The sequence below is a fragment of the Neopelma chrysocephalum genome, unplaced genomic scaffold (genome assembly GCF_003984885.1).
Source record: "Neopelma chrysocephalum unplaced genomic scaffold, ASM398488v2 Primary Assembly neopelma1_42b, whole genome shotgun sequence".
Taxonomy (NCBI): domain Eukaryota; kingdom Metazoa; phylum Chordata; class Aves; order Passeriformes; family Pipridae; genus Neopelma; species Neopelma chrysocephalum.
In genome coordinates, this window is record NW_020897701.1 from 623,520 (window position 1) to 636,931 (window position 13,412).

The 13,412-nt window shown below is 38.0% G+C and overlaps 1 protein-coding gene across 1 annotated transcript in view; it reads right to left on the reverse strand.

Moving 5' to 3' along the window:
* Positions 1-13,412, reverse strand: part of GUCY1B1 (guanylate cyclase 1 soluble subunit beta 1) — a 41,957-nt gene that overhangs the window by 11,935 nt on the left and 16,610 nt on the right. Inside the window, exons 5-6 of the mRNA XM_027676866.1 lie at positions 9,351-9,548; positions 861-1,091 (exon numbers count right to left, since the gene is read on the reverse strand). Coding sequence (XP_027532667.1) covers positions 861-1,091; positions 9,351-9,548 — 429 coding nt within the window. The remainder of the gene's footprint in view (positions 1-860; positions 1,092-9,350; positions 9,549-13,412) is intronic.

A 13,412-nucleotide genomic window follows, 5' to 3' on the forward strand; every position in this document is an offset into this window, starting at 1 on the left:
TCAATAATTCAGAAACACCACAGTATATGCAGTATTAGTCTTTACATAATTGTAAAGAAAATTTGATGGTTTGTCATTTTCTCTTTTGCTTTTCTCCTTTTACTGCATTTACCTGTTGCTTATTTTTAGAAGCACTGTCAGCTCTCAGAAGCCAGAATTGAGGTATCCACATATATACAGAATATAAAATATTAAATGAACCTCTGAGTACCCTTTTACTGTAAATAACCAGAGGAAATTGCAGCAGCTGCATTCAGTTCAGAACACACATATATATATATCACAAACTTTGTTTGTTTGGCTCATCTTAGTTAATACTGATGTTTTTGATGCACAAGCTAAGAAAGTATGACACAATTTCTGTTATTCTGCTCTTTAGTTATTGTGCATCTGATATGTTAAGTATTTGAAGGCATTACTGTCAAGTAATACATATAGAATATGTAACTGCTGCTAAACTATATAGCAGAATGGGCAAGACCATTATCCTGAACCCCAGGCCAAGTTACACCATCTCACATCCACTTTAAAGAGCCATCTGCCACTTTCATAGCATATGTAGCTTGGAGTGAGCTAAGAGAAAGAATCAGTTGAATTGTGGGGATGGCCAGATTTTCTCTGCTCAAGCTTATTCTCTTACTGCATAGGGACACAATCATAAAGAACAGAGTTGTTGTATAATCAGGGCTATTTTCACAGTCCTTTATCAAACAAGAGAAACACAATGCAGTAAATATTATACACTTACATGGGAATTCTGTTCAGACAGAGAATTCTAAATCTATTTTATTAATCTTTAACCTGTGAAGCATCCAGCATTATGAATCTCTATGACTATCCATGCATGCGAATCATCTAACCTGTGGAAGGACTCTGTATATCGCATTGCCACACTGCGTGACCACCAGATCTCTGTCAAATATTATGTGAAAAGGAAAGGCCTTGCAGAAAGTATAGGGACTGATGCGAGACTCTTGGGTACCGTTTTCTTCAAATCTGTCAAGGTCTTCATAGTAGTCCTCTTCTTTAGACTCTTTCTCTTCAATTAAAAATTGAATGTGGTCACACTCCTCATTTCTCTGTTGAATAACCTGGAAAAATGAAGGAAAAATGAAAAACTGAAAACTACTATTCATTAGTAACTGGAATGCTACTATGAAGACAGGAATGTATTTAGAGCAGAAAGATGAATTCAAGAATTATATTTGCATCTTGAAAAATACTGTATTATAACGAAAATTTCTGATTTTAGTGTCTTTACAATTCCAAGTGAATACGTATGCCTTTGCTTAGCCATAGTAGCTCTCTGCAAGAACAAGATATTGAAGATCACCCAAATACAATGTATTAAGCCTGAGTGAAATGCACATTCTGAAATCAGGGGTCAAAGCTCAGGTTATGCTTGCTCTTGGCACTTGCCAGAAAACAGGATGCTCCCCTCCCCTTGACCCTGTGGTGAGTCTTGAATTACACAGATCACTTGAATTCTTATTTTGATCAAAGCTGTTTGCAAGGTTTGTAACACAACAGCAAACAGTGCTGACCAGAGAATGGGCATTTCACTGACAGCAAAAAGAAAGGTGGATAGAACAGATGTTTGAATATACAGTCCTTACATATTCCAGCACACTGTAAGTTCAAAGCCAAAACACAAAACTAAAAGCAAGCATAATATTCTCTGGGCTTTATTCCATATTAACTGAAATCATAGCAAAACTAGTCATCTACTTTGGTGGAATCTCAAAAAGGTGTCTTCAATACAGCATTTCACACTTCAGTAATTTTACTCATAGTTAGTAAAAAAATATGAAATTAATAGGGATTATTTTGTTTGCAGTGAGAGTCATGTATTGCAGTATAATTAAAGCTAATAACTAATAGAATAACATAATTTACCTTGAGAGGCCAAATTCACTTCTTTTCATGTTTAATTAGATTTAATGACTGGAACAGAACAATTCTATTTACACAGTATTGTTTAGCAGCAACTTTCTGGAACATGTTGCACTTGATTCTACTTTCAAATAGAGTCTGATCTAAAGCCACTGAGGCAAAAAAAATTTCCTCAAAATCCCTAACATATCCTGATTCTGCCCTTTAAATGTAGTCTTAACCAAAGAGATTAACAGTTACAATATGAAAACAGAATGGATATGCAAAAACACTGCATTTGATCCCTAAAATGTTTAGTTTATTAAATATTTCTCCTCCAAAAATGTCAGAAATACTAATTGATGGCTTGGGGAACCTCTGTGTGGTCCTATACAAATAGAGGAGTGTAAAACAACAAAACAATATTTTATTGTGAAATTATGCCTAATTCAAGGTGGCAGTCTTCTTTGTTCTCCTATTTGACTACTCATTTGAAGGAAAGAGATGCTTTTTCAAAGGACAGTTCAGAGCAGAAGCCTGATTTAGGTGCTCTATAGCCATGTGCTACATTAGTCTTCTCATTCTATTGCACATGTAAGTAACTTAGAGAAAGATCAGCTACTAAATTTTCCAGGTCATCACAGAATCACACAATCAGAGAATATACCAAGTTGGAAGGGACACAGAAGGATCATCGAGTCCCTTAGCCCTGCACAGGACCATCCCCAAGAGTCACACCATGTGCCTGAGATTATCATCCAAATGTTTCTTGAACTCTGCCAGGCTTAGTGCTGTGACCACTTCCCTGGGGAGCCTGTTCCAGTGCCCAACCACCCTCTGGGTGAAGAACCTTTTTCTAATATCCAACCTAAACCTCCCCTGACACAACTTCAGGCCATGCCCTTGGGTCCTGTCACTGGTCACCACAGAGAAGAGATCAGTGCCTGCCTGTCCTCTTCTACCTCACGAGGAAGTTGTAGACTGCAATGACGTCTCCCCTCAGTCTCCTCTTCTCCAGGCTGAACAGACCAAGTGACCTCAGCCGCTCCTCATACGGCTTCCCCTCAAGGCCCTTCACCATCTTTGTTGCCCCCCTTTGAACGCTCTCCAATAGTTTAATATCTTTTTTACATTGTGGCGCCCAAAACTGCACACAATATTCAAGGTGAGGCCACCTCAGTGCAGAGCAGAGCAGGACAATCCCCTCCCTCAACTGGCTGGTGATGCTTTGCCTGGTGCCCCCCAGGACACGGTTGGCCCTCCTGGCTGCCAGGGCACAATGACTCATATTCAACTTGCCATCAAAGGGTCCAGGACCCCCATGTCCCTTTCCATGGCACTGCTTTCCAGCACCTCATTCCCCAGTCTGTACAAACATCCAGGGTTGCCCCATCCCAGGTGCAGAATCCGGCACTTCCTCTTGTTGAACTTCATATGGTTGGTGATTTCAAAGATGTCTGCTTTCTTTACTACTTCTTTTTCATCCTGTTTGTAGATAGGTGTTTTAAGTGCTTTGCTATTCTCCGGTTATGGCATGGTTTTCCATGTGTTCATCTTCCTTTAAATCATTATCCTTGAAATTGTAAGAGACAATGGCCATAATGAGGATTAACAGAATGCAGTTAGAGTCTTAATTTTTACTTCCTGTCACTCATGCACAGTCCCATAGGTTTTATTTTAATACTACTGTTATTGTAGCCAGGGATGGCTGAGATCATACATAGAAACTTTTTTCAATTTGTGTAGAATTATCTCTAGAACTGATCTATGCTTCCAGGTAATTTCCAGTCCTGGATCTTACCTCAAAGTGTTGCTTTATGAACTATCTAATCTCCTATCTCGTGATTTCATCCACCTTGTCAGCAAATTTAAAATAAGCACTTCTGGCCTTTAATGTAATAGGTTAAATTCTGTCTCTTCACCCTTGTACCTATAAACCCAACCTAACTGGCCAGATATTCGTCTGGCATAAAGATCTGCATTGGATACTCTGCTAAGCTTAACTGGAATAGAGCTTACCTATTGTTCCATTTTGCAAGCAAAGTTTGCAAGCCACAAAATTTCAGTATCATTTAAATACTGTTGAAGAAGCCTTTGATAAATGCTTGACAAATGAAAGTTCAGTAACAGAAGCAACAAAGCCAGAAATCAAGTCTAATTCTTCCTCCCCCGCAGACTTAGCTGGTGAAGTGACATCAGTTCACCACATCTAAGAGCTCAATCACCATAGTAACTGCAGTTAAAACTGAAGGGAGGAATCACTCCTGGTTTCAAAGAGAATATATAACATCAAACTGCTAACCTGCCTGTGCTTTCCAGAAGATGAATCTTCAGAGTTTGTCCTTGGTTAATCAAGTGAAAAGTCACACTGATATTTCAGGGAAGTGCAATACAAAGAAAAGTTATTTTAAAGTGACTGTCATTTAATGTATTTGGTGAGCTACACACAAGATATTAAATCTGCAGTATCACTGTGATACAGTATGTATAATGAACACATGCTATCTGTTAAACTGTCACTGATGTGTCTACAAGACAAGACTCAGTTCTGTGGATCTGAGTATATCCCCAGGACACACTCATATCTCATCATGGAAGGACAGAATGTCCTTGGACAGGGATCTTTTTACATGAAATTGTGAGGATTAATAAAAAATCAGGGAGGTTTTGCCATTTAAAGGTCAATACAGGATGAAATTCTTCATCTCTTCTTATCAAAATTGACTGTGCAATGCTACTTGACAAATTTCACTGCAGTTGTTTCAGAATGATCCTGAGGCAAAGAAGTTCGCTGTGGAAATGGCACCACTCTTAGTTTTGCATATCCAAAGTTAAAACTGGGGATGTCTTCACATGGCAGCTGGTTTCAGCACAGCCTGTCTCACTGCACCAAACCCCCAAGTCTGGAGACAGTGAAGTTTCCAGCTGCACTTGTGTCAGAATTAGAGACTGATCATGCTCCATGATTGACTTATCGTCATACACAGCTAGCATTTTAATGTGGATCAGTACTGCTTGTCCTCCGTGACAAGTACCCAAGTAGTTGTGAGGTCAGTGCTCCAGCTGGTCACATCTTGGCTTTGTTTCTTATATTGCCATTACTAATAAGATAGTCTGAAATTACCATCTTGTCAAGACTTCCCCTGATCTTTTCTCATTTTATATTGTAAAACATCTTCCCTGTGTAAAAGAAAGATTTTAATACTCTGCTCTCAGATAATAACAGAAATGCAGAAGTCTGTTCTCCCAACAGATATTTGGCCTTTGTTTGATTATGTACAATACTCTTTTCTGATCCATACCATTAGTAGCTTTGAGGGAATCTCTGTTCTAACTTCACCTTCACAGGTCATCCTCATTTATATACAAACAACCTCTCACAAGTGAAGCAAGAGAACGCATAGCCAGTAGGCCGCTAACAGAGATCTCATGACAAAGTTCATCACCAGCATCATGATGATTTTTTAGTTATCATACTGAGACTAGCAGAACATGAATATTCTGAGTGTGTTCTCAAAGTCAACAACAATTCTTGAGACAATACCTGCTACAAAAATTATATAGTCTTATCTCTATTTGTCTAAAAATGGATTACCATATCAGGGAAGACAAGGCAAATTGGATTTGAATCAAATAATCAATTAATGTCAACTTGGGCTTTTCTGAACTATTCAACTGCAATTTTGAACGCAAGTTCAAACCAAATTGCTTTCTTTTCCATGCTAACAAAGTTTAACAGAGACAAACTGACACTTTTTTTTCCTTTCCTTCAGCACACACATACCAAGGTGTTAAAAGGCACATTTCCCGGAAAAAGGAAGCCCTAATGTATTTTAGAAGAACACACACCTCTGTGTGTGTGTGTGTGTGTGTATGTATATATATGTGTGTATATATATATATGTGTATATACAAAATTGTTCTGTGTGAAACTGAAGAAAGGTGATACATTTTCTATTTAGCTATTTCTCCACCTAAAAAAACAATTTGGGACAAAACAAAACCAAAACATTTTTCTCCATATTTATTTTTCCTCTTGTGATCATTAAGATTCCTTAAGTTTTCATGCAGGTTGAGGTAGGTGATCCTCACACCTGGAGTGCTGTGTCCAATTGTGGGCTCCTCAGTGCAAAAGAGAAACGAAGCTACCACAGGGGGTTCACTCTCTCCAGCAAGGGCCACTAAGACAATCAAGGCACTGAAGCATCTCTCAGAAGAGGAAGGGCTGAAGAGTTGGTACTGTCCAGGCTGGAGAAGAGAAGGCTTGGGAGGAGCTCAGCCATGTGCACTAACACCTGAAGGGAGGAGACACAGAGGATGGAGCCAGGCTCTCTTCAGTGGTGCCCAGTGCCAGGACAAGTGGCAATGGGCCCAAACTGAAACAGAGGAGGTGCTGTCTGAACACCAGCAAACACACTTCTACTGTGAGATGGACTGAGCGCTGGCACATGTTGTCCAAAGATTTTGCAGAGTCTTCAGCCCTAGAGATAGCTGAAAGCTGTCTGAACATGGTCCAGAACAAATGGCTCTAGGCAGCCATGCTTGAGCAGATGGGATTGAACAAAATGACCTCCAGAGGTCCCTTCCAACCTCAGCCAGTCTGTGATTCTGTCTAACCCATGAAACAAAATCTAACCACTTAATGAAACAAAACCACTATTATTGGAAACAATTAAGGTCTTCTGCCACCTTCACAGAGCCTTGTAATATATTAGACCAATTCAAACAACATTTCATGAAAATATAGACTTAAAAGCATGTATTCTCTCAAGGAGATTTATGTAAGCATTTGGTCTAAACAGACAGAGAAGAAAAGTGGATAATAAAGTATTAACTATCAAATTCTAGATATCAACTTCACACTAATATAAAGAGAACTGCAGAACTTACTGTGTTGATGTAAATGCTTTGGACAAAGAGATTTGGAAGGACAACTCAGGACTTAAAAGTCAGAAGATGACTTCCACAATAACATCAGAAACTTTGGGTTAGGCACTGAGTTTTTTATCAGTTCAAAAAAAACCCCAATTCTTCCTTAGGCAAAATTCTAATTTAAGTCCAACACAAAAATTTTACAGAGGAGGCATTGATTGGTCCACAAAAACTGAGGGGATGAAAAGCAACTCCATTGTTTTCCTGTGCTGTGTTATTTCAAGCAATGGGTTACTAACAGACTAAAACACAAAAGCATTAATTTACTGAATTATGAGGGAAAGCATAGAGATGAAAGAAGTCTGTCAATTTTCTTCTCCTGTTTTCATTTTTTTGAACAATAAAACTACCCAGTTTTCACACTGGAGTTTAAAACCTTCACTCCATACCATTACTGATTAATAGGTGACCTGTGAAGTAATGGTGGTAGACTTTCATTGTCTGTGTGGCTAAGTTGCAAATTTTTGCACTCTCACCTTACAGAATCAAGTAGCTCATTAGTCTCTGCTTATCTACCACTGTACAGCGCTATTTAATGTCTTAAAAGGTGTCAAAAGCTAGACTTTATTAAGCAGCAGAGACAATAAAAAGTTCAGGGTGGAGGGTATGTGACTTTGTAATATGGAAAAGATTAAAAACAGGATAACAGACAAAATAAAACACAGACAATATGCACTTTCTTCAATTTAGAGGTAATACTACTTTTAGGCACCTATGTGCTTTTGGCTCTGACAGTCTGGAAGAACAGCGTGGATTTAAATTAAATTTTGTGTTCACTTACAATAGGTTTGACCAATAGTATTAAATTTCTATTTACTTACAGTACAACAATAAAACTTCAATAAAAACCTAAAAAAGTCAAATGAAAATAAGAAGCAAATACGTAATAAACATTTAAACCTTGTTGGAATATATCATTTGTGAGAAGTCCTAGATAGATATCAATACAATCTTCTCAGCAAAGTAACATTCAGACTGAGGACACAGTTGTCAAAAGTTTGTTCTGGAAGCTGCTTTGGACAACCCAGATTTCTCCTCTGCCCCATGGATCACTTTTGTCTCTGCAGGACCCCTCAACTACACTGGCAGAACTCTGGCAGAACACTGAACCACACAAAGGAACAGATGTAGGTAAAAATAACCCAGTTCATTTCCTCAGTCAAGTTTATTTTATAACTCAACACCAGCTGGAGAGACATGGCTGAAGAAGCTGCTGTAGGACAAGCTTGAGTACTAAGAGAAAGATGACTGCTTAAGCTGTCTGTGCTACCAAAAGAAATTCTTGTCAAGCAACAGGTTCAGCACTTTTGCAGCCAACTTTCCATCATGGTCCACCTTGTCTTTCTCAACACTTCAAATAAACAGGTATCTAAGAAGAGGACTGTTTTGATTCTGTTGCATCCATCTGTATCTGATTACTAACACCTGCTGCATATGGTTTGAAATATGGTTTTCTACAAAACAGGATCTTAACATGGACACAAGTATATCACCACACTATACACAACTAGACATTTACTATAAACCTGTGCTAGCTTATAACAGGAAATCTAAAAGGCAAATACTCCGATACAGCAGTACAAATATCTTTGTCATTGGACTGCTTGTAAATTTCTTATCTGAGCAAGATCATGTTTTTGCAATAAACTCACAAAACTGGAAAGGATTTTCTGAGCAAGCATACAGTGAAACTCCACTAGAAATATAATATGACTAGGGAATGCTTCCTGTACCTGCTTAGATGTTTTTCTACTTGATGAAAAGTATTTTATATCAGTTGCAATATTTCTAACAGCAAAAAGTTTTCATTTTTTTGCTTCCCCCCCACATATATCTGCACCTTGGATCAAGCTCTGATTTTATACCATTCCATATGCAAGGCCCGATCAATTAAATCTTTCCATTGCTCTGTATGGACATAAAGCAGAAGCCTCTTTCCCATTTCACAAGTGACTTTAGCACACATGACATTATGTCAACTCTGTTACTGAGGAACATTTTTTCATTTCTGGGGTTGTAGGTCCATATCCAGTCACACTCCCACACAATGATAGTATGAAACCCACAAACATATCTTGCTTCTGGGAAGGACCTGGCATGCAGTCTGGAAGCAAAACACTGCTCGCCAGTCAGGCCTCACCAACGCACATCATTCTCACAATTTTTTGTACACAGAAGAATCTGGGACACAAAGACAAAATGTCCATGTTCCCACAGAACACAGTAGACAGTAAGAAATATATGCCAAATATAAAATATATGCCAAATAAGCCATACATGTCATCTCCTTCATTGAATAAGAGCATATTGTGCTGAACTGCTCTCAACTGGGTCTGCTTGCAAATCAGTGCTGGCTTTCTCAGCACATGGCTGATATGTCCTCAAAGCAACACAAATTATGTCTCTTCCTGAGTCAGTACTGATGGTACTGCTTCACAGAAGACAGCAACAATGCAAATTACTGTTTGCCACCACTTTACTTTCCATTTTCTTGATTTCATCCTAATGACATAAATTTTCAATGTTTACATCACTTCAGACATTACCTTCATGTCTATTTCTGTACCATGGATCTGTTGAGCTACTGTTTTAATGATTCCAATGACAATATCTTGAAGACCTTCCCTTTCTGAGTAGTAATGCAGAATGAGTCCCTTCCCCTTCTCTGCATCAGTGCATCTAAAGGAAGGTGCTCGCATACCCGGGTAAATAGTAGCAAGGTGATCATGCAGAGCATCCAGGTTCTAGAAGAAGAAATTAAAAACATGATTATAAGGCATTCACTTAGTATTTCTGAAGAAAGCAAGTACGTATTTTGTCTAATCTGAACATCCCCTTTCTCTCACTGCTCATTCTTTCTGTGCATTTGCCTTATTATTTGGAGAAGTGCCATCATAGCAGGTTTTTCAGGTAGGTGCAGTGTTCTTTCTATCTACCATGGCAATATTTGGACAATGAATGGCATAAAAATTAGAACTATTAATAATTACTCCAGATAGTAAGAATTCATGCTTTATCATGCTGTATTTTGAAACATTCTTAGGACTAAAGACCTTGTGTGTGATTCTCAATCCAGTACCTCATCCATTTTCATCCCTTCCAATTTTAGTCTCTATAATCTCCTCTTCAGATACTAATTTAGGACTCAAATACAAATAAGCATGTCTGAATATACATAAATCTTTCTCCTTATTATCCATGAAAAAGCCTAGTTCTGACATCATAACAGTCAGCCCAAGTTTACAGGGCCTGACTAAGTTTCAAACTTTAAAGTAAAGATTTAAATGCTTGAAAGACTAAGCACAAATATGTATTTTTGTTGAGAATAATTGAAAAAATCCACAGAATAAACTGAACATATCACAGCTGCCACAATAATGTTTCAGAGAAAGTTGTTCAGGAAAGGGAAAATATCTATTTTTCCAGCTAATATCCTTGACATCTTATGTATTTAACTTTAAATCTTGACCAGACAAATTGTGATCTGGAGAGGAAAGCTAAATTATAAATTGATAGGCATACCTAATAAGAACATTAAAGAGAACAATGAAATCAAAATCACACTTAAAACATAACAATGATCCAACTTTGATTGTGAAGCAACTATCAAGACTCCAGTTTGCTATTTATTGTATATTTAACAGAAAGAACAAGCTAGTTTGTGGGATAGTGTTGCAACCCACATAATTCTTTACTTTTGTTGTAAAATTTATGCAACTTCTTTACAGCTTAAGTCCTGAACATTACTGCACATTTTAAATGTTGTTCTCTCACTGCCCTGCAAGTAACTGCTACCACAAGGCTTTGCATATTATTTTCTGCCAGCACAGGAAGTGAGGTGAAAATATTTTGCACTGTGGTGTCTGGGCCATTCTCCACCTTTCACAAGCATCTGTCAATCATCAAATTTGTGGAAGAATATTGAACTTAATTTCATGTGAGCTGTGAAGTGCTTGAACAGCTGCCTCTTCTGGAGGCCTCCAGAGGAAATGAGACTCCTAGAAATGAATTCCGTGGGATGCACTCAGCCTGAAACTTCCTCCTTCAGTTTTTTAGCATGTTTCAAATCCATGGTTTTGTTGCTATATCAACATCTCCAAATTAAAACTTTGAGAGGCAACAATCCAGGAGTCAATTTATTCCAGCTGTTAGCGGGCATTCAACAGCAAAAAACATAATGCTTAAAGGCAAATTCTGTAAGATCTTTGCAGGGTTCAAGATAGTGAAACTGAAGAGATTGCTTTGAAAGAGTGTGAATGAGAAAAGAGAAAAAGAGATGACTGGCTCTGAAAGATTGCCCCATGATCTCCTTAATGGTGCAGAATTGCGGTTGCAATATATGTGCCTCAGAAACAGCCAGGATACACTGACCTTTTGGAAAAAAGCTCTTAAGGAGACACATGGGAAAAGACAATAATCTTCCAGTTACACAGCCATCAACACCAAAAGAAATTCAAAAGGAGTTTGTTATGGGAAATGATCAATGACAAGGATAGAAATTTTATAAGATGGTTTTCTTAATTATTAACACAAATCTGGCACAAGTGTGGCTAACAACTGGCAATAGTCCCATTCTGCAAAACTACTTTTCCACTCTTCTACCCCGTTACTGATGACTTTGTCCAAGCAGTGTCACAGGTGAGTCCATGTGATACGCCTTTCAGTTTTTGCTCTCTAATCATCCAGAGTGGGAGGCTTGTAGCTTATTGTATTCAAAATCTCATTCCAACACATAGTAAAGAAGCAGTAGACATCTTCTTCCAAATCAAGGAGCTGAAATCACTCACAATTAGATATTGTCATTGCTACTCCTACTCCTATATTTTGTTGTGTTTGATCCATCCTAAATTGATATTGCAGCTTCTGGAAAAACAAATGTGTATTTTTTCCTAGTATGTTCACCTGCTGTGAGCCAGAGGTGCGGTCAGGTACAGATAACAATAGGTTAAGTTCTCTCACTGAATTCTTGTCTCCTAGACTGCCCAGATGTATGTCAGAGCTTGTGCTGGTACAGAGACACTAATTCTAGAGCTTTGTGGAACAGTGATCAGCTCCATGGTGAAATACTAAGGGATTTCCAAGCAAGAACAACCAGTGATACTAAATCAGGCACGATCCTGGCCCATCTAAAAATGCGAGTTGTGATTGGCATCTGAATTACAAAGATATGCTGTTCAGTGCTGTGTGGTACAGAGCATCTGGAAACTTATCTAAAAGAGGAATTAGTCCCCTGAATTTTGTTACACTGCAATCATGAACAACTAAGTAGCTACGTAAACGATTCTCTACATGAGAGAACTAACGACTACTCCAGTGTTTGATTTTCATTCAGTAGAAAGCTATTGAAATTAACATAAAAGCCTACTCTGGGTTTCTCAGGAGGTACCTCTTTTCACCACTGCTTCTCTTTGATGCAGTGTCTTTCAATATGATTTGCAAAATTTTCACACCCATGTTATTCTTAGGAACTAAAAATATTCAATTTAATTGCCCTTTTTATTTTCCACTTTCATGAAGCTTGAAGTACTTGTGTTTCAACTATGAATAAACTAAATTTTCTTGACATGTCAGAGGAAACAAATATAAATACAAGATTTATTTTCACATACTTAAAAAAACTGCAATCCTCAATTATTTCGTATATCCTGGACTCAGTACAGATTTCAAGAAGAGCTTTTTGTAGCTCTACTATGTATTTTAAGAATCTGACAAAAGTTCAGGACATTAAACCAAATCCACACTTATTTTTGTAACAGGTACATAAAGTAGTTTCCTGACCCAATCTGACTGCTGGAATATGCAAAAGGAATAAATCACAGATGACACTGATTTTCTATCATAATAAAAAGCTAAAAAGTACACTTTTGGCACAGCTACTAGTACATTAGTCCTCTTAACAATTACAGAAGTATATAACAGCCAATATCCTCTGTTAATAGTGATATTCAAACAAAGCAGCTTAAAATACTGTCATTACAAGAATATAAACGTAAGCCGTTCCTACTTTTATAGATGTTTGGTATGCTTATCAAATGTGTCCAGTCTTTCTATTATCACACAGTAAGGAATGAAAAGAGAAGTATACTATATGGAAAAGGGCATAAGTGAAAGGAATAGGAAAGGACTAGCCCATATATAAGAAACCAAAGCGATGAAGCAATGGGCCAATTACACTTTCTTTCTCCTCCTCCCCTATTTTTGCTCAATCCTAACTGCAACTTCATTACATAAGTTACCTTTAAATTTACATTTATCTGAAGGTTGGCTTTAAGGGCAGCATGTGAATGAAGCTATGAAATATACAGGATGTCACATCCCATAGACAGACAGTGGTTTACAGATCACACATGATATGGACATGTTGGAACATACACATATCCTGTCTGCCCAGCAACTACAATTCATGGGATTTGTACAAGAAGTCTGGGCTGACTCCATCCAGGATGCTCCGGAATGATGCAGGTTTTGGGGCAGGCAGTCAGACACAGAATACTCTAGTAACCCAGCAAACCATGCTGCTTATTCACATATTGCTGGGGAGATTTTAAAGGTACAGATGACAAGAGGCTGCTAAATTTTCAGCGAAAACCAATAGAGATTTGACACAG